Source organism: Rhinoraja longicauda, unplaced genomic scaffold (assembly GCF_053455715.1).
Source record: "Rhinoraja longicauda isolate Sanriku21f unplaced genomic scaffold, sRhiLon1.1 Scf000510, whole genome shotgun sequence".
In the NCBI taxonomy this organism is placed as follows: Eukaryota; Metazoa; Chordata; class Chondrichthyes; order Rajiformes; family Arhynchobatidae; genus Rhinoraja; species Rhinoraja longicauda.
The window spans coordinates 810-22,859 of record NW_027601727.1 but is presented as its reverse complement, the minus strand read 5'-3'; the positions used below and the strand labels follow the sequence as shown (position 1 = coordinate 22,859).

Genomic DNA, 22,050 nt, shown 5'->3' with positions numbered 1-22,050 from the left:
AGTTCCCTTGACAGCGAGTTTACCCAGGAAAGTCCAGTTCTAATCTCCAGTCATAAATTTCCTTTTGTTAGTTTCAATCTGTGCCCTCCTTTGTTGGAATGTCACGGCTCAGATTTAAAAACTATTTGGCAGATTCAGCTCTCCCGAGCCTTCTGATTTCATTAATTTATTTCTGTTTATTCTCAACCTTGCCTACGAGTAATTGTGACGATCAAAGCATAGTTTCAGCGCACTAAAGAATTTGGTGGTTCTGTCCACCGAGCCTCAATGCCAGCAATGTTTTGTACATGCGAGTGTGTCTGGTCTTATTATATTGCAGCTACTTGAAATGTTCTGGGCAGCTGCATCCTGTTTACAAGCCTGATCTGCACCTGGTGGTCCAAGTCTTGCCAGAGATGGTACAAAATCTGCTGTTCTTAGCTCAAAGGAGGACTTAATGTAACGTACAATGTCAGCGTTGAATATTGTTCAGAACTATTCCACATTTAGCTCTTGAATTTATTTTGACAGGATTGCAAATTTCTGTAGCAACACATTTAAAATTTTCAAATGGAATTACCAGAGGTCAAAATCTTTCACAGCTGATAGCTATTTTAATAAATAAACACCGTTCGTGCAATTTTCATGTGTGGCCGCAGGACAAATTGCCTTGAATGATGATCTTGCTCAGCTCTGAATAGATGATTCACGTTTCCAGTCGGCCTGACCAATACAAATCATTTTGCTGCATGCTCAAATGGTAATCATATTTCACATACACACATGCACACTTTGCTGGATTTGTAAATAACAAACTTTTATATTTATAGTAAATACTCTCCCATCAGCACATACACATGCAGCACTCCCCCCCCCCCCTCGCCCCTCCCACCCTCCCTCCATGTTTCTCTCTCTGCCTCTCCGCCTCAGAGTGTGGAAGCAGGCCTGCGGCCCACTATCTCTAAACTAATCTGTACTAAACTGAATCAGTTTGAGAATTAAAACGATGGGTTTCAAAGTCCTTCTGGCCAAGCATAAGGCAATCAACTTTTGTGCATGTACCATGATATTTTTCGTATGTGTGCTTTGCACAACAGTAGCTAGATCCTCATCTAACTGCTTATTAGATCTTTCTCTTTAATGGTTTTTGCCTTCCTTGCAAAATTCAGTTTCATTTGCCAAGGCCTCCTTGAGGAGCTCTTGAAAAGACTCAAGTATAGATAAGAAAACATCAGGTAAATGTCATTGTTTCTATAGTTACAGTCTCTACTGTTTTTATCGGGAGCAGAAGCTGTATTGATATGCCAGCAATACATTGATGTCAATGCTTTTTCACAATGATAAAGGAAGTTTCAAAAATAAATCCTCTCCTTTGCTTCGGTATAAATGACGAGACCTTGACTGCACAGTGAAGTCAATGTCTGGCGCAATTCCACGTTACTTTTAAAAAATGAGACTTTCAATTGCAAAAGAATAATCTTTCTCTCTACATAAAAGAGGATTATTTATTGATGAAAGCTAACATAACTCAATTTTTAAATCTATTTATGATGCCTTTTTAGTCTGTTCCTTTTTAACAATAAACATTTTTTGAAACTTGAAGCCATGGAGAGACGTGGTATCTTGTTAGGAACGGCAGGTTGAAACAGTTATTTAGAGTACAAGGAGCTATAAATTTATGAGCACAGCAAGCTTGAGTGAATTACGAGTGTTATTTTGTGATCAGATTGAGGGACTTTGTTAATTGGTCTTTGCTCGCTCAGGCAGGCTCATCCACCCACATCAGTTGCACAGTCACCACCACATAGGCACAAAGTGCTGAAGTAACTCAGCGGGTCAGGCAGCATCTCTGGAGAAAATGAATAGGTGATGTTTTGGGTCAGAACCCTTCTTCTGACTGAAACATCACCCCATTCTTTTTCTCCAGAGATGCTGCCGGCCCACCAAGTTCCTCCGGCTTTTTGTGTCTATATTTGGTATAAACCAGCATCTGCAGTTCCTTCCGACACCACAGTAACCAGGTTGAGAACTTGGAATGCTCCTTTGTACTTTGTACAATGAATTCCTTACTACCCAGACAAAATAAAATCAAAATATTCATACGATTAATATAACAAAGGACTGTTTGTTTTCTATCAGAAGTTTTCTAATGGACTCGCATAACATGGTATTCTCAGTACTTTCACACATAAAGTTCCACCCGTGAAGCAGTGGCACTGCTATTAATTCCTATGGCGTGGTCTGAAGCATTTTTTTCTCTGCTACTTGGAGTGCCAAATGAAGTGGAGAGAGAAAGAAAAGTATTTTGGTTCTACGGCATAAATAGATTTCCATCAGCTATCCAGTTTGCCAATCTTATCGCACCCTGTTTTAGATAACACCTTTGCAATATGAAATGTTATTTCTGAAGAGTGGGTTGTAATTATTGTTCCCGCCCCCTCCCCTGACATCAGTCTGAAGAAGGGTCTCGACCCGAAACGTCACCCATTCCTTCTCTCCTGAGATGCTGCCTGACGCACTGAGTTACTCCAGCATTTTGTGTCTACCTTGTATATATTGTTGTTCACCGTACGGACCAAATCAGCGGTTAGGTATATCAATCCAACTGTTTGCATGAAGGTCTTATTACAGCAAATTTACAGCATCGAAATAGGCTATTCTACTCAACTGGTCTGTGCTGATATTTCTAAAGCCTTCATACAAATTTATGCATTTCAGTCACCATTGCTTTAAGCACTTCTTAACTTTTACCTAGCTAACTGTTCACATAATAGCTCCACATGTAATCGGATATGACATCTACACCACTGGTTTGCTATCAAAGCGTATTTGATCAGACTGAAATATCCGTCAGTGAATATACCTCGAAGCGACTCAGTTTGATGATCAGCTGGGACGTAATTGAATTCAAATTAATTTTTTATAAGCATAATGATATCGGTAATTAAAGTATTTCAAAAGCATGTGTTCTGCGCTTATCAGAGATTTGGTCTCGATTAGATAATTGTCACGATGGTGGGATACTTGCGGAGTTAAACAAAAGGCTTCCCTTTGTGAACAGTGTGCCTTGGGGAGCTGCTTTGTTGTACAGCTGCCGCCACAACTTCAAAAGTATTTTACTACCTCAAAAGTGCTTCCTAACTTGCAAAGGTTGTGAAAAGCATCATGCGAGTGCAAGTCTTTATTTCTATCTTTAACTCCAAGCAGGTCAGCTGTATGCTCTAGGCTTCCCCAAATGGATTTCCGGATCTGCATTTTGAATAACTGACCAAGGAGTGGGGGGGGGAGGCTATTTCTGGAACCAGTACTGTGGAATGGAGAAAGGTTATTCAATAAGGGTGGTGAATGTCGGGTCTTGCACATTTTAAAGGCAGGGGCACATAGATTTTTGAAATCTATGGGGGGGGGGCTGGTGAAAGATTACAATGGGTAGAACGAAATGTGGAGGTGAGGAAACAATCAAATTGACCATGATCATGTTAAATGGCAGTACAGGCTTGAGGGGCCAAATCCTAATTCATATCTGATATTCTCTAGAGGTAAATACATTCCAAAGAAAGAATGATAATAAACTGATAGAATTATGCATTGTTTGAAATTGATCTGACCATCTCCGACATCTCCCTACTGTTTCTGGATCTCACCATCTCCATCACAGGAGACAAACTTGTGGCCGACATCTACTCCAAACCTACTGACTCCCATAGCTATCTTGGCTACACTTCTTCCCACCCTGTTTCCGGTAAAAACTCTATCCCCCTACTCCCAATTCCTCCATCTACGCCGCATCTGCGCCCAGGTTCTCACTAGTGTCTCCTCAAATATCCCACAGCTCCGGGTGGCATAGTGGTAGAGTTGATGCCTTACGGCGCTTGCAGCGCCAGAGACCTGGGTTCCATCCTGACTATGGGTGTTGTCTGTACGGAGTTTGTATGTTCTCCCCATGACCACGTGGGTTTTCTCCAGGATCTTCGGTTTCCTCCCACACTTCCAAAGATGTACAGGTTTAAAGGTTAATTGGCTTAGCATAAATGTAAACATTGTCCCTAGTATGTGTAAGATTGTGCTAGTATGCGGGGATCGCTGGTCGGTGCTGACTCGGTGGGCCGAATGGCCTGTTTCTGCGCTCTATCTCTAAACTGAACTAAACTAAAGATATGAGGGGCTGGTAGCATGTGGTAAATTAGAAATTATTAAAAGGCATGACGTGACAAGGCTTTGGCCAGTAATTAAACAAATAATATATGACTTAAACAAATATACATTTCTTTTAAGGCATAAAGACATAACAGGAAATGTGCTCCAACCAAGCATTGCTAGAGGAGTTAACATTAAATCCTAGGAAACGGCAACAACGTTGCCAGAAAAAGCAGTGAGTTGTGAGGATTAGGAATGTTTAGAATCCAGCAGAGGATGACCAAAAAATTGCCATGGTCTCAAAGAGATTTTATAAGTAGGCAAAAGACCAGCAAGGGCAAGTAAGATTCAGTACAGCCATAGATAGGAAAATGTATAAAGGGGAACAAGGAAATGGCAAAAAAATTGACCAAGGATCAAGTTTAGGATTTATATTTCTGTATTTCTCTCTATATTTATATTTTAATTCATTAACTATAGTTTATTGTGTTGGAAATTAATATGTTTTGTGACATTTTTTGTGACTTGTCCTTGATTATGCTGCTGGCGTTGCCGAGGCAGCGTGAGGTATAAATGGAGTCAATTGAAGAGAGGGTGGTTTGTGTGATGGTCTGCGCTGATTCCACAATTCGCTGCAATTTCTTGCGGTCATGGATAGAGCTGTTTCCAAACCAAGCTGTGATGCATCCTCATAAAATGCTTTCTATGGTGCGGTCTGTAGTCTATTGCGTTCTATTGTGTCTGTGTGGTCTATTGTGTATGTCTTTGTATATTGTGTGTGTGATAGGAAAGAATAGCAGCTGAATCTCACCTTCAGCTCTTGATCTGTAACTCTGCAGGCTACAGCTGTTCACAAACTTGTCCAAGTACTTGATAGATGTGATGAGGATTTCTGCCACTATCACACTTTCAGGCAATGAGTTCTGGACTCTGACCATTCTCCAAGTGAATTTGTTTTTCCTACATCTCTCCTCCGATCCTCGTCCATTTAAATCCGTACCCCTTGGCTTTTGACCATCTTCCTTTATTGTATGTGGTATTCATTTCTGCTCATGCAGATATAGCTATTCTTATTTACCACATATTACATCGCTAAAAAATTAAGTCTGTTTGATTTTTGCCTTCACTACTCAAAATTAAGTTACCTCCATTTCTGAAACATTTCACAGTACTAACTTGAATTTTTCAGGAATCAATCTTCACAAAATGACATTTGGATTACTGATATGAAGTACTGAACACTGTTTAAAGTGGTTGATTTTGTAAACAGCTGTCAGTAGTTAGACAAATCTTTCTTTTAATCTGACATATACATTTTTTTTAAGTTCCCATTTCATGTTGCGTGAGGATTAAATTAAAAGTTCCTGTTTTCGTAATTATTTCTGCTTGCCTTTCCCTCTAATTATTTTAACCTTGCTTGATCCAATTTCTGTACGTCTGTTTCTTTCTGAATTGTGCATTGTTTATTTGCCTCCTCTCATTCTTTCCATTGCACTTTCCAACTTTTCCAAATTTCTCTTAATTCTGAGCATCGTCTCTTTATAGCCTATGATTTGTCACCGTTTTTTGCTTTGCACCAAAGTGGACGAAGACATTGGCTGGGAAAAGATAAGGAACAACTTTGAAAGGGCTAAACCGTATGGCTCAGTTAGGATTTGGACAGGCCCTGGAGGTATTGATATAATTAACTGGATCCACAATTTGTTATTCCCAGTGGAGTGGAAGGGGACTTGGACTTAGAAGCAGTAAAGTGATTGGTTGGGAAAGTGGAATTTGAAAACACTATAAATGGAACAGGGGTCACCTCGAACCAAATGAATAAAAGTACATGAAATATCATGTCGTGTGCTCGTGTTGAAGAGGAGGTAAAATGAGTACAATTCTGGAACAAAGTGGGGATGTGTGAGCAATTGTACTCGTAAAAATGTTTGTTCTCGAGTTTTGTTTTTGTGCTTAGTGCCATGCTTATGTGAACCAATCACTACAGCTACACTACAGACATGGCAGACTGCTGGGTAAAGTTACTAAAGTTTCGTTATAATTTGCACCTATCTGTGATCGAAGATCAGATGACTGCTGGCTACACAGGGGGTCAGACAGCATCTCTGGAGGAAAAGGATAGGTGACGTTTTGGGTCCGTACCTTTCTTCAGTCCCTTTTCCAGTCTGAAGATGGGTCCCGACCCGAAACGTCACCTATCCTTTTCCTCCAGAGATGTTGCCTGACCCACTGAGTTACACCAGCACTTTGTGTCTATCTTTGGTATGAACCAGCATCTGTAGTTCTTTTTTTCTACATTTTGGATTACTGGCAATGATTGTTACTTATTAATCTGCCTTCTCTCTGATTTGGTGCATTGAGAAATCTGTAATATTTTTTCTCTCTTCACCATAAGAGTCTCCTGGCCAAATCAATCCAGAATCACTCAATTATTTATCAGCTTTTTAAATTCGGGGATATAACAAAGTGAAGGAGTTACTGTGTGCGAATCCAGTGACATGGGCTGGTGATCTTGGGAGGTAATTTTGAATCACAGCACAGTGGTTGGGTCATTTAAGCTCAATTAACTAAATAGGTCTGGTACAAAAAAAGCTGATATCAAAACAGTAATCCACAAGAACCCATAATAAAAACCCATTTGGTTCACTCATGTGAATTCTGCTTATGTGGCCTACGTCTGATTCTGCACCCATCAATGAATCTTAATTGGCATCTGAGTAGGCTAGTCCGGGGACTAATTCAGGAGCAGTAACTGATCTGATCAGCCTTGCCAGCGGAGTCTACACCCCACAAAATGGTGGGCACCTCTAAATAATGCTGGGGTTTGAGATGAAGCTGTAGCTGACACTAACACACCCAGTCACTTGTTGGGAATGTGTTATTGATTCTGTTTATTTATATATGTCATCTGAGGGCATGGTTCACTGCTATTCTCTGCTGTGCTGTGGGATGATGTTGCTGCGTGATGCCTAAGCCCTTAATTAGGATTCATATGGTTGATTACCAGTATGCAGCCAGGGCTAATTGAAATTGTTTAAAATTCAAGCTAGACTTCTCCACTGAAGCTAACGTTACAGTGCTTTGTGGGGGGTTTTTTCTGCATGTTTAAAATGTATTCTGGTGATGGCTTTGTTTAATTTTACATTTCACAGAAGAGTAACAGCAGGGAAGGAGGCTATTTGGTGCATCAGTTCTTTTGACTGGTGCATGTGTTAAATGTACTGCAAACAGTCAGATATTTCTTTTCTTTGTAAACCAGGAACAATACCTGAATTCTGCTGAGCTTATTATACAAATCCTATTGAAATGATGAAGTTACAAAATTAATTAATTTGATAGAAGGAACAATACATAAGTTGTGAAATCAGTTTCACGTTATTATAGATAGGAAAATTATTGTCCTGTGTCTGCTCTTTGGTTATATATTAGAACTGTCTTTTGAAGATAATTAAATTTTGATAGTTCAAGATAAGTCTGATTATCGTCTGTCCGATTGTCTGTCTCTTGGACAGAATCTCTAAATTAATTTGATTGTCAGATGTTCAGAGGTTGGAATTCCAGTGCTGAATATATAGTTGGCATCTCGATATTGGTGTGGTGTGCATTTCTGTTATTGCCCGTGTCTTTGACCTTCCTTTGGCCTGTGCATTCCTGTCAGTGCGTGAGGCCATCATTTTGTCTATGTTTGCCTGTGCGAGCTTCTGCCTTCCTGTCTGTCTGCCACAGGGACTTTCCCTTCCAAAATGTGTCATATATTGGTGGGAATCCAGGGCCGTGAAGAGAAATGGTTGAGCAAGAAGAGGTTGCAAGCACAAAGATGTTGTCTGAAGGAGGATTGTGTTCATGAACAATGGGGTCCTGTGAAAGAAACTTAATGAAGATCTTCTGACCAACATTTGCTTTCACTTTTTCAGCATTTAGGGTTCCTTCTCCAGCAGTTGTCCGGAGCACTCTGGAAAATCTTTGTCCTTTCAGATAAGGCAGCGGTCCAATTGATCCTCTGCTGACTAGATTGAAAATCGAGACTCAGAAGGGGTGTAAACTTTAAAAAGTAGTTTGGAGCTCTAGAGCTGTTGCAGAGCAATCACAACCTGATGGAGCATTAACGTTTATTAGTTTAGTTTAGTTTAGAGATACATCGTGGAAATAGGCCCTTCGGCCCACCGATTCCGCACCGACCAGCGCTATCCTTCACGCACTAGGGACAATTTACACTTAAACCAAACCAATTAACCTACAAACATGTAAGTCTTTGGAGGGTGGGAGGAAACCGGAAATCTCGGCGCAAAACCCAAGCGGTCACGGGGGAATGTACAAACTCCGTACAGACAGCACCAGTAGTCGGGATCGAACCCGGGTCTCTGGCAGCAACTCTACCGCTGTGGCGCCCGGTGAAATCCAATGAATTTCTATTTATTCATTTCATGGGTACATTGTAGCACGGTCTGCATTTATTGTCCATCTTTAATCAACCCACTGAAGAGAGCAGAAACAAGGAAACTGCAGATGCTGATTAATACAAAAAGGATACAAATTGCTGGAGAAACTCAGCAGGTCTGGCAATATCTCTGGAGAACATGATAGGTTTCGCTTCGGGTCGAGACTCTTCTTCAGGCTGCAAAGAGTAGCTTGTGAAACTCTTTCAGATGGCAATTTAAGTCTGAAGAAGGTTCTCGACCCGAAACGTCACCCATTCCTTCTCTCGCGAGATGCTGTCTGACCCGCTGAGTTACTCCAGCATTTTGTGTCTACCGGCAATTTAAGTCAAACAGATTGGTGAGTTTGCAGCTGTTTATGCCAGACCACATAGGGCAGCAGATCTCCTTCATTAAGGACATCAGTAAACTGGGTGGGTTTTTAGAACAATCCAAGAATAAAGTCCTACAGCTGGAAATCGGAAAGAAGCAAAAAAGCAAATGATATTTCAGGTCAGTGACCTTTCATCAAGCATTCATTAAAAATTTCTCTGCAGATTCTGCCTGATGTGCTGAGTGTTTCTAGTATGTTCTGTTTGATTTTGTGGCATTCCACTATTTTCATACTCATCATTACTGACATGGATTGGAGTTAATCACAGTTTTATAGGCTGTTATTTCCTTTTAATTCTGTTCACCGCCATAACCCATCAAGATGTACATCAAGTATAGGCCTTCCCCCAGGTTGCGGTAGGACTCTTTTCCTGAGAACTGTTTGTAACCTGAGCAGTTTGCAAGTTGGAAATGTGGCCACCAGCAATATATACGCCAAAGGCAGCATGTAGCCAACCCAAGATCAGTTAACTCAATCATTCAGATATTACACAAAAGGAGCAACAGTTTGCACGGCAGAAGTAGTGCACAGCAGAAGATGCCTGTAGCCCAACAGCAGCCCGCTATTCTATCCTGTCAGTCCCCCATATGTTCATTCCCTCTGTACGAACTGTACATAAGTCAGGTGTTTGTAACCTAGGGAGGACCTGGAGTTTAAAGAATTACTGCCCAAGCAGGCTCTCTTAAGCAAGCCTCAATGTGCCATTGCAAACATAACTGATGACAATCTTTCACAGAGTTATACAGCGCAGAAACGGGCCCTTCAGTCAAACTTGTCCATGCTGACCAAAGGTGCTAACCTCCTTTGCTTGCATTTGACCCATAAACCTTTCCCGTGCATTAACTTTTGCAAATAACTTTTGCTCATTTTAATTGTATCTGAGTCTCTCACTAATTCTGGCAGCTAGACACACCATCCTCTATGTGAAATTAATTTAGGATTTATTCATTTCGGAACAACCAGCAATTTGAAGCATTAATTCTATCCCTGCAGAATATTCCCAGCAATTTCTGTTTTGTTTCAGATTAACAGTACACACACTATTTGGCCTTTGGATCGATGATCCCTTTTGGAATAAATACAGGAATAACTGAATATTGTTCGAGACAAATCATCCTGTCATTTGGCTATTTTTAATACTTTAATCTTAAACACAGCATACTGGAAGCACGTCACCATCAGCTGGCAATCTGCTGGCAAAATTATTCAGTCCAAATGTGTCTTTCAAGTAAGATATTGCAAGCAGTATCAAAATTACTTGCAGCTGATTGGCACCATTTACATTCATAAACTAAAATACAGCAATTTAGCAGTCTTTGAGAACGTTGTAGGAATTAAACTAATAGCAATCAGAAGTTACTAGCTATGACTGACAATATGGTGCAATAAAGTCCTATTGTTGTTTGGAATATGTTCCCACAGGTCAATTCATCTCAAATTCAGTAAGCTGGACACAGGTGAAAGTAATGCAGTTTCTAATACAAACAAACAAAGCACCATTGATTTCCAACTAATATTTCCGGCCTACTTCCGGCCTAGAAAGAAAACTTTAAAGTTTTTTTCCTAACCATCTGTTTCCTTTCGACAAACAATTAAAGTCTGACTGGTTTGATGCTTAGTTTCATTTAAAAAAAATAGACTTTGTGACTGAAATGGGCAAACTGTCCGGAATTGTTGCCTGCATTTGCCCCTTTCTCGATATCAGACATTCATCTCCCTGGAGCAGGGCTTCCAACTGAAACTGGCTGGGATGCAAAGTAGTACCGTTAGGTTGCAAGTAGCCAACCCTGTCCTCAGAATTGGTGAGGTCATTTATAAAAATACCATTAAATTTGAAAAAAGAAAACAATAAATTAAAACAAGAAAACAGATGCTGGAAATTTGAAATCAAAACAGAAAATGTTGGAAATAATCAATGGGTTAGGAAGCATCTGTGAAGAGTGAAACAGGATAAACCCTTCAGGTTTGACATTGTATTACAGTGAAGGTGTTGGGAGTTGCCAAATTTGGGTTCATTTTTCCAGAAAATTCGGGGAAGACCCGCCCAATCAAGTTTCTGTTCACACCACTAAAGTAGTCACTGTCGATACCCTCTCGGTTTTTGGTGGATCTTATAGTTACAATTAAAACCACAAATTTCCATGCAATTTTTTGCCTGGAGTTTGGACAATTGTATTTGCTGTTGCAACAAAGGATCAGAGTTGTGGTTAGAAAGTCTGATATCACGTGTTCAAGTCCACACTCAGCAATGAAGTCTGTGGGTAAGTTGAAAAGAACCTCTTCATTAGAAAGCATCTGACTTTCTTATTTTTTCCAAGTCCTGTGCGTATTCTATGTGCTTTATTCATATTATCCAAGCCACTTAACATTGTTTAAAAATAAAATGGTATGAACAGACTGTAGGTAGCGAGCGTGGGTGGTGACAACAGTGAGGGGAGGAATGCATTAACCAAAATGGGGGCGGCTGTCAAAAGTCCAATGGCAAAGAGCCCAACCAGCAATTGTCGGAGACCTGCACAATGTTTGCACAGCTTTGGAATGGGCAGCATGATGGATTCTGTCAAGGAGAGATTATATTTGGAATCAATTTTGTAGCCACAGTAAGGATATTGAAAACAATTAAAAAAATCAATGGAATACTTTTATTTTCTGGATCATAACACATACTCCTTTTATCTCACCACTAGTTGTTAAAACTGGTATCCGCTGACAATATAATGGACATGTCAATGCTGGGTATGCCACACCTATGCCTAGGTTCAGATTTGTCTTGTGCCTCATCACCATCTTCAGCATAATCTGATGCAAGGTATCTACCCTGGGTAGAGGCCTGGATAGAGTGGATGAGGAGAGGATGTTTCGACGAGTGGGAAAGTTTAGGACTAGAGGCCATAGCCTCAGAATAAAAGGATGTACCTTTAGAAAGGAGATGAGGTGGAATTTCTTTAATCAGAGGGTGTTGACAAACGGCTGTGGAAGCCAAGTCAATAGATATTTTTATGGCTGAGAATGACAAAGTCTTGATTAGTACGGGTGTCAGGGGCAGAAGGCAGGAGAATGGGGTGGAGAGGCGAAGATAGATCAGCCATGATTGAATGGCGCAGTAGTCTTGATGCGCCAAATGGCCTAATTCTGCTCCTGTATCTTCCAAAGGTATGACCTGGAAGGTCGACCATCCCTTTGCCTCCACAGAAGCTGCCTGGCCCACTGAGTTCTTCTACCAGTTTGCTACTTGCTCCAATTCCAGCATCTCAGTATCTTGTGTTTTCACTGTAGTACATTCTCATCCAGCCACAATAGTGAATGACAATCCAGCTGCCACAGCCTCCACTTTAATATAACAATACTTACCTTGATACTGGGCCACCAAGGGAAATATTTGGGAAGATTAACAAAAGCTTGGTCATAGAGATAGGTTTCAACTGACTATTGAAATGAAAAGAGATGGAGAAATTTGGTGTGGGATTTCCTGAACTTAAGAACAAAGCAATTAATGGTATGGTCCTCCATAGTGGAAGGGTTTAATTTTGGGATGATGAGGTGACCAGAATTAAAGGAGTGCAGAGATCTTGGATTGTCATCAGGCTGGAGAAGATTAAGGACATAAGGAGCAATTGGATCGAGGATAGGTTTCAAAATATGGATGCAATTTTTTAAATCAAAGTGCTGCTTAACTTAGACCACCAAGTTTCTAGGCACCGAGGAGCAAGGCTTGGTGCAAGTTGGAACATGCTTCAGAATTGGGATCAGGGAGGCTGTCATGCGTGTGGTATCAAGTTCTAGATTTAACTTGGGAATGAAAATTTCTATGATAGTGGTAGAGGTTTGACGAAATATGTAATATCTTGCATGTATATAAGGTTGGAATGCTGAAATATTGAGGAACAATCATGATCCTGTCATACTTCGACGATGCAGACTTTACCCAACCATAATAACTTGTGGGTATGGCTGATAAAATGTATGTAATGAGTCTGAGACAGTTTGATGCTGTTCTCAATGGGTGCATCTCTTATAAAGCTGTCATAATTTAAAAACAATCGGTGGTGGTTTATCGTTCAAGAAGCACCATAGGCAATGGGCAAACATCATATTGCTGTGGCAATAAGTACTCTTCTCAGCAGCAGGTTCTTTATATACTATGAAATGTGATATAACTGATTTGGTAGGTTTTATGCTGGAACTGTGTACTTGAAATGGAGCAATTTCTATCTCTCACATTGATGAGCACCAATATTTGACAGAAACAAACGTGCTTTAAACAGAGAAGTATCAAAGGAAGCATATAATCGTGAATTTGTTACATTTCATAAATGTGTTTGAAAATACAATCTTTTTGAGCTGTATTTAAGAGTATACATTTATACGGAATAGATAATGTTTCAGGTCAAGACCCTTCTTCCACTGAAGAAGGGTCTCAACCTGAAACGTCACCTATTCCTTTTATCCAGAGATGCTGCCTGCCCCATTGAGTTACTCCCAACATTTTGTGTCTATATTCGGTTTAAACCAGCATCTGCAGATCCTTCCTATACATTTATAATCCTGGTTCAACTTGTACAATTGAAACAAAATCTGAAAAATAGATTATTTGCTGATAACATATGATTGAAAGATACAGCATGGAAACGGGTCTCCAGAATCCTTTCACACAAGTTCTATGTTAACCTATTTGTTGCACCCACTCCCTACACGTTAGGGACATTTTACAGAGGACAATTAACTTACAAACCCACACAACTATGTGATGTGGGAGGAAATCATCACCTGGACCACATGGTCACAGAGAGAACGTGCAAACATCTCATAGACAGCACCCGAGGTGAGGATTGAACCTGGCCCGTTAGTACTGTGAGTCGCAGCTCCACTAGCAGTACCACTCTGCTGCATTAATATGATCAACAACGGCAGGCGTTAAAAATATCTAATGAGGAACTGTATTCATGGCCCCTAATTTCCTGGAATTCTTTGGCTCAGTGTAAGTCTTGCACTGCTATTTTCTGAGAAAAGGTATTCTTAATGGAAATGTGATGGTTTCCAAATCAATTTTTCAAACTAGTTTCCTCAATTATGAGGACTTGTATCAAAAGTCTCAGCTCTCTATTTTCATAACTTTGTACTACCATGAAAATATCAGCCAAGAAGTCTTTCTTGGATTGTCATGAGTAATGTGCCGATAGAGCTTGATGCCAGGAAATGTAGATATAGCAAGGATGTGCCTTGCTGTTAAGCCAACAGCTCCCTGTGCTCCAAGCTGAAAATGAGGCCAACTAGTTAACTTAAGTGAATTCATTACCTAAGACCCCAATTTCCTATTGCACTCTCTTGGCAAGACACCCATGTGCCACTCGAGTGGGTTAACGTGGAACATGGAGTTTGATTCTTCACCAGCCAGTTGTGCTAAGTGAACTATGTGGACAAGACGAGCATAAAAATGCACAAACCATTGGGTTTGCCCAAGGAAATCCTCAATTTGTTGCCAAAACATGCATCTTTTTTTTTTAAACACGGCATTCAAGATGGCATCACTTGACTGGCAAAGGTGGTATGGTCAGTGGTGCTGATCCACATGTTGCTGGTTCCGCCATCCTCCAGGACGCTGCTTAATAACTGTTGGGGCATCAAATTTATTGTCATGCCCTGGAGTCTGTTCCGTAGGCAAGAGTCAAAGTTAAGGATTTAGGATTCCTCCAAGCTGAAGATGCAGCCAACTAGTTAACTTAAGTGAATTCATTACCTAAGACCCCAATTTCCTATTGCACTCTCTTGGCAAGAGACCCATGTGCCACTCGAGTGGGTTAACGTGGAACATGGAGTTTGATTCTTCACCAGCCAGTTGTGCTAAGTGAACTATGTGGACAAGACGAGCATAAAAATGCACAAACCATTGGGTTTGCCCAAGGAAATCCTCAATTTGTTGCCAAAACATGCATCTTTTAAAAAAAAATACGGCATTCAAGATGGCATCACTTGACTGGCAAAGGTGGTATGGTCAGTGGTGCTGATCCACATGTTGCTGGTTCCGCCATCTTCCAGGACGCTGCTTAATAACTGTTGGGGCATCAAATTTATTGTCGTGCCCTGGAGTCTGTTCCGTAGGCAAGAGTCAAAGTTAAGGATTTAGGATTCCATTAACTACCCATCAAGTTGATCGGGCTCTTGTGACCCATAATATCAATTTTGGCAGCTTCTTTGGGTGGCATTCAGAGACACAAGGGATACCTATGACATCTGTCCATGGTGCTCTTCAGGTTTTCCTCCATAGGATTGGATCACCATAATAGATTTTTAACCTAATGAAGGTTCACTACGCAAATATCAATATCAATCAATAGTCCATTTATTTGTCACATACACATAAATGTGCAGTGAAATGCAAAATGACCCGCAGTTCAACAATAAGACCAATAAAAATAAGCAATAAAAATATGCAATAACACATACAACCATAAAACAACACCAAACAAAAGAAACATCCATCACAGTGAGTCTCCTCCAGTCATGAATCAGATGAAAGATCTTTCTATCCGAATCAAACTAGAGGGTAGACACAAAAAGTTAGAGTAACTCAGCGGGACAGGCAGCATCTCTGGAGAGAAGGAATAGGTGACATTTCGGGTCGAGGCCCTTCTTCAAATTAGAGGGTATAGCTTTAAGGTAAGAGGGGTAAAGTTTAAAGAAGATGTGCGGGATAGTTTTGTTTTCTACAGAGGGTGGTGAGTGCCCAGAATGTGCTGCCAGGAGTGGTAACGATGCAATAGGGGAAGAGAAGAGACTTGGATAGAGAAATGGATATGCAGGGAATGGAAGGGTATGGATTATGTAAGGCAGATAAGTGTTGGTCTTGGCATCATGTTTGGCACAGACATTGTGGGCCGAAGGGCCTGTTGCTGAGCTGCACTGTTCTATGAGTCAAACCAGCTCATTGCAAGATCCTGCAATCCACAGGTCTGCTGTCAGTAATCCTTAGCAAGAGTGGAACATGCAGGCAATATTGCCCTGACTGTTGCGTGGTTTGAATGACTACATTGAATACTGACATTTCTGCAAAATAGTCTTATGTAGTTTGGAATGACCTTGACATAAAACAAAACAGAAACGACTAAAAAGCGAGTACATAAAGTGAACAGATTTCAAGTAGTGACTACCGACGTTGATAAGTAAAAGTTTTTCTGTCCCACATGCAACCTGCAATAGTTGGGAAATGCTGAGGCAGAAATTAAAAGACAGCACTCAGATGTGACAGGTGCATAAAACACAGGTGCACAAACCAACCTCCCTTCCATTGACTCCCATTTATACCTCAGGCTGCCTCGGCAGGGCCAGCAGCATAATCAAGGATGAGTCTCACCCCGGCCACTCCCTCTTCTCCCCTCCCCCATCAGGCCAGAGGTACAGAAGTGTGAAAACGCACACCTCCAGATTCAGGGACAGTTTCTTCACAACTGTTATCAGGCAACTGAACCATCCAACCCACAACTAGAGAGCAGTCCGGAGCTACTATCAACTTCATTGGACACACTCAGACTATCTTGAATTGGACTTTATCTTGCATTAATCGTTTTTCCCTTTACTATGTATCTACACACAAGATGGGCTCAATTCTATAATCATGTATAGTCTTTCCACTGACTGGTTAGCACGCAGCAAAAGCTTTTCACTGTACCTCGGTACACGTGACAATAAACTAAACATGACTATGCAGACTTCTCAGGCACTCCACCATTATAACAGCACCCTGCACATTCATTTTGACAGTGATATGGCTCAAAGATGTCTGAAGAAGGGTCTGGGCCCGAAACATCACCCATTCCTTCTCTCCGGAGATGCTGCCTGTCCCGCTGAGTTACTCTCTCTTGAAAACATCCAGTGAATTGGCCTCCACTGCCTTCTGTGGCAGAGAATTACAGAGATTCACAACTCTCTGGGTAAAGAAGTTTTTCCTCATCTCAGTCCTAAATGGCCTACCCCTTATTCTTAAACTGCGACCCCTGGTTCTGGACTCCCCCAACATCGGAAATATTTTTCCTGCATCTAGCCTGTACAATCCTTTAAGAATCTTACCTGTTTCTATAAGATCCCCTCTCATCCTTCTAAATTCCAGTGAATACAAGCACAGTCGACCCATTCTTTCATCATATGACAGTCCCGCCATCCCGGGAATTAACTGGGTGAACCTACGCTGCATTCCCTCAACAGCAAGAATGTCCTTCCTCAAATTAGGAGATCAAAATTCCACACAATACTCCAGATGCAGTCTCACCAGGGCCCTGTACAACTGCAGTAGGACCTCCTTGCTCCTAAACTCAAATCCTCTCGCAATGAAGGCCAACATGCCATTAGCTTTCTTCACTGCCTGCTGTACCTGCACGCTTACTTTTTTCAAGCTAATATCAGCACTGGAGGATCAAACACACTCGACCGCTGCCACTGCGCCATCAGAGAAGCCGATCGCTTCATCCCTTGCCTTCACTTTGGAAATTTGGGCCACCTGACCCTGCTCCTTCTTCATGCAAATAGGCAACAACCAAAGAACGTATCTCCAACAAAGTGGACATGCTTAATTTCCTTACTCTCCTGAGGAAGTAGAGGCACTGGTATGCTTTCTTGGCCCGAGCATCAATGTGATTGGACCAGGACAAATTATTAGTGAATAGCCTCTCCCCGTCAACCACTTAAGATACGATACAATAGAACTTTATCCCAGGAGGGAAATTGGTCTGCCAACAGTTATAAAACACAACAAAGTGCATGAAACATGATATGAAAGTGACAAGTGGAAAGTCCAAGATGGGGGATGTGCAAAGGTTGGGAGAGAGGAAGGGGAGTCAGTCTACCCCACGACAGAAGGGGGAGGAGTTGATAGCCACAGGGGAAAAAAGATCTCCTGTGGAGTTCTGTGCTGCATCTTGGTGGAGCCAGTCTGTTGCTGAAGGTGCTCCTCAGGTTGACCAGTGTGTCATGGAGGGGGTAAGCTGTATTGTCTAAGTTTGAGGAGCATCTTCCCCTCTAAGACCACCTGCAGTAAATCCAACGCCACCCCCAGGATGGAGCCAGGCTTCCAGATTTAGTTTAGTTTAGAGATGAGCTTGTTAATTCTGTTGGCATTCGCCAAGGCATCTTGAACCACCCTGTACAACCCTAACCTCAACGGTTCCCCATTACCCGAACCACCGAAGACTTTGCACTACATACTTTGTAGTTGCCCGAAACACTTTGGTATTTTTTGCGCTATCAAGTTCTGGTTTACTTAGATTAACTGAATTCCTTTTTTTTTTTTTGGTGCCTCATGTGCCTGCAAAGCTGCCGCAAGTAAGAATTTCATTGTTCCTGTTCATGTCCAGTACATATGACAAATAAACATAATTAATTGAAAATCTGGGTATTCTTTCAGTGTGTTAATGATTTCCAATTGAAAAACGCTATTGCTGAAGAGCTTAGAATTTGTTGCTATTGACAGATTAGCATTGATCATAAGGTGAATAATATGTTTTCCATTGGCATCGGAAGTTGACTATATGAAACTTGATAGCTTTGGCATTGTCTGTTATATTACCTTTTTGTCCCATTTTACTTGGATTTTATGACCTGGTTCATCTCATCACAAATACTCCATTTTCCAATAGACGACACCATTTATAATGGTTTTAAATTCTGTTTTTACTATTTCTAGATTATTGCTTTAGGATCATCTTAAACCAACTGGGATTAATGAATCATTCTAATGCCAATATAATACAGTATCTGACATTACTGTGTTATTCTGCAAATGTTATCCCTTTAGGTCAAATAACAGTTTGAGGAGCATACAGTCCCTCGAGCGTGGTGAATAATCCACACTGAGCACTGCTCCATTTTAGATTCCACTTTTACAGTAGAACCTCACCAAACATTGCATTTATTTTTTTTTACAATTTCACTCATTTTATGACTGTAAGGATTTTACTTGACTATAAGTGTCCTTTTGCGCTGTACACCGCTGGTGTGTCATTTATCTTGTCAACCCAGTCAAATAATCACCTGCAGTGGCTTCTCTTCCTGTCTTCATTGGTTCCAGTTTCAGATTAGTTTGTTGCAATATACATTAGTGTGCAATGAAATTCCTTGTTCACGTGAAGCTCACAGGATAAACAATATACATACAGTATGATAAATACACAAATAAATAAAACAACAAGTGCAAAACAGCACAATGTTACCGTGCTCTCCAAGTTCTATTCTTGTGGCATTTTGGTGATGTACTTGTTAATGTAATCTGATAATATTGCATCACATACACACCATTGCCACACAGATTTGATTCACCTCCTCTCCTGATCCTCAACTGCTGGGTTTCCAGACACTCGGATGTTAGTGAATTCCATTACTGGATAAGTGGAAATTTACTCCTCCTGAATATTTGGAAGTCCAAGGCTATTTACTTTGATCTCCACCTCATGGCCACCAGTTCTGTCCCTTCTCAAGCAAATGTCTGAAACTCAACTGCACTGTTCCGAACTTGTGACATTTGATCTTGCATTGAATATAGGACTATATATATCCGTGCCATCACTGAAACTATCCATCCCCTTAACATCACCAAATCCCAACCTCCATTCACATCCTCCAGAAGCTTTTACATCCATGCCTTCTCTGAACCCAAACATAACCACGGTAGTGCACTCCTGGTGGGCAGTTCTATTCTCTCTAAGTTTACGTCATCCATCCACAAAAATGTGTATGTTCCAATGAGCCTCCAAGTACTTGTTCACCTATCAGTCTTGTACATGCTACATTATCTCAGTTATGCAACCTTGATTTTAAAATTTACATTCTCGGTTTCACATCCCTCTGTGAGTTTGCCACTGACTACATCACTAATCTCTTCTGAGATAATATTTTTCATTCTTCACTTTTTCACCATCATTTGTTGAGGTTTGGGTGACCTTGGTTCTGGAACGAAAGCAATGTATTTTGAATAGTGTCGGAAGGAACTGCAGATGCTGGTTTAAACCGAAGATTGACACAAAAAGCTGGAGTAACTCAGCGGGCCAGGCAGCATCTCTGGAGAGAAGGACTGGGTGACAATTCGGATCGAGACCCTTCTTCAGGTTGGACATAGGTCGGGAGAGATTGGACTTGGGGGGCGGGGTGCTGGGGGCTGTAGTATAGGATGGAGTCGAGGTACATGGAAATCATTTCAATATGGAGAAGGGACTCGACTAGAAAAGTCATCCATTCCTTGTCTCCAGAGACGCTGCCTGTCCCGCGAGTTACTCCAGCTTTTTGCGTCTATTTTGAATAGTTTCCTATTAGACCTGCAGGTTAGATCACTCCTGCGGGAAGCTTGCCAGAAGTGTGATACAGGTTTGCAGTGAGAAAACAATAACCTGGTACGAATCTGAATGAAGAAATTATTTTACTTTCTGAACTTGGATTCTTAAAATATTTTGCAATTCATGATGTGAAGCAGCTATTTTTTTTAAGATGAACTTAAAAAATATATTTATTGTTGCTTTTGACTCAATCGCTTCTTTACATGTTGGCTGTTGGTATTATTTTGAATTTTGTTCTAATATGATGGGACGGTGGAGCAGCAGTAGAGTTACAGCCTTACAGCGCCAGAGACCTGGGTTTGATCCTGACTACGGGTGCTGTCTGTATGGAGTTTGCACATTCTCCCTGTGACCTGTGTGGGGTTTCTCCGGGATCTCCGGTTTCCTCCCACACTCCAAAGATGTACAGGTTTGTAGATTAATTGGCTTGGTATAATTGTAAATTGTCCCGAGTGTGTGTAGGATAGTGTTAGTGTGCAGGGATTGCTGGTCGGCGTAGACTCAGTGGGTCGAAGGACCTGTTTCTGCACTGCATCTCTAAACTAAAAAATGAAACTAAATTGAACTTATTTGAAGATGTCATCCTCTGCTGTTTTCTCTAAGTGCCTTATGTGAATGTGGAATCTATCATATGAGGAGAAGAAAGCCTGGTGGGTCTACTTTCTCTATGGTTCAGGACCACATGATAAGACAAGGAGATGCTTATCTTCCTACCTTGATCTAATATCAGTATGACTGATATATTTTCTTTCTTCTATCCATGGCTCTTGTCCTGTAAGACGAATGGGTCACCAAATAGAACTCGTACCAACGATTGTTCATCTTGAGTGAGTGGGAGGAGAATAAGAAACAGCACGGAGACTTTATAACCTCTGTTGTTGCTGCCTGCACACCGTGCTGCTGAGGGCAACCTATTTTCAGTTGAATGTAGATCGAATGAAGCAAGCAAGTCATTAAATTGCAGAGATTAGTTTGAGTTGAGATGATGTGAAAGTCATGGCTGTCTGCTATTGATATTTATATTTTCTGCCCAGGCAGAAATAGTTTCTGAACTTGTTTTTTTTTTCAACCTCAGATGTCTGTGGATTGTGTTTAAAGGTTAACATTGCATGATTGCAAACAGTAGGGAGCATTTCTTTGTGACGATTCCTGCATGGCAAATTAGAATTCATGGTTGATGTGGGAATTACACACCCAGGAAACAGTCCTTTATAAAAAATGCTCTTGTTTATGTAAAACTCAGGAGTAAATATTTAAAGTGATCACAATGTTAGCAATAAAGAGGCATGCCATATGGTGGATTGTGCTGTTTATTGCTCCATGATTTTCTGTGTTGAAATCTACGTTTCAAAATAAGCCTTAAGTTTTTCTGCTTAATTGGCTTTTGCTGTTGACTTGGTATATTTTTTCCATTTCACAGCATGGAGGTAACATATAACTTGCACGACCGTCAGAGCTTATTGTTTGTTCGTGCATTGGCTGTGGGCATTGTCACTTGGGGCATCTCATTCCTAGTTGCCCTCAAGAAGGTGAGCCATCACCTTCTATGTCAACCGTGCTTTACCATTCACATGTGTAGGAAGGAACTGCAGATAGACACAAAATGCTGGAGTAACTCAGCAGGAAGGCAGCATGCTCTGTGGAGAGAAGGAATGGGTGACGTTTCAGGTCGAGACCTTTCTTCCTTTACTTTTAAACCAGCATCCTACACAGGAACTGCAGATGCTGATTGAAACCGAAGATAGATACGAAAAGCTGGAATAATTCAGCGAGTCAGACAGCATCTCTGGAGAAAAGGAATCGTTGACGT

The 22,050-nt window shown here is 41.1% G+C and overlaps 1 protein-coding gene across 1 annotated transcript in view; it reads left to right on the top strand.

Annotated features, from left to right (window-relative positions):
• LOC144591021 (arginine-glutamic acid dipeptide repeats protein-like) overlaps positions 1-21,769 on the top strand; it is a gene marked incomplete at its 3' end in the record, with an annotated part of 78,289 nt that extends 56,520 nt beyond the window's left edge. The window contains exons 6-7 of the mRNA XM_078395368.1: positions 10,083-10,153; positions 21,661-21,769. Of these exons, the coding sequence (XP_078251494.1) occupies positions 10,083-10,153; positions 21,661-21,769 (180 nt within the window). The remainder of the gene's footprint in view (positions 1-10,082; positions 10,154-21,660) is intronic.
• Positions 21,770-22,050: the final 281 nt, after the last annotated feature.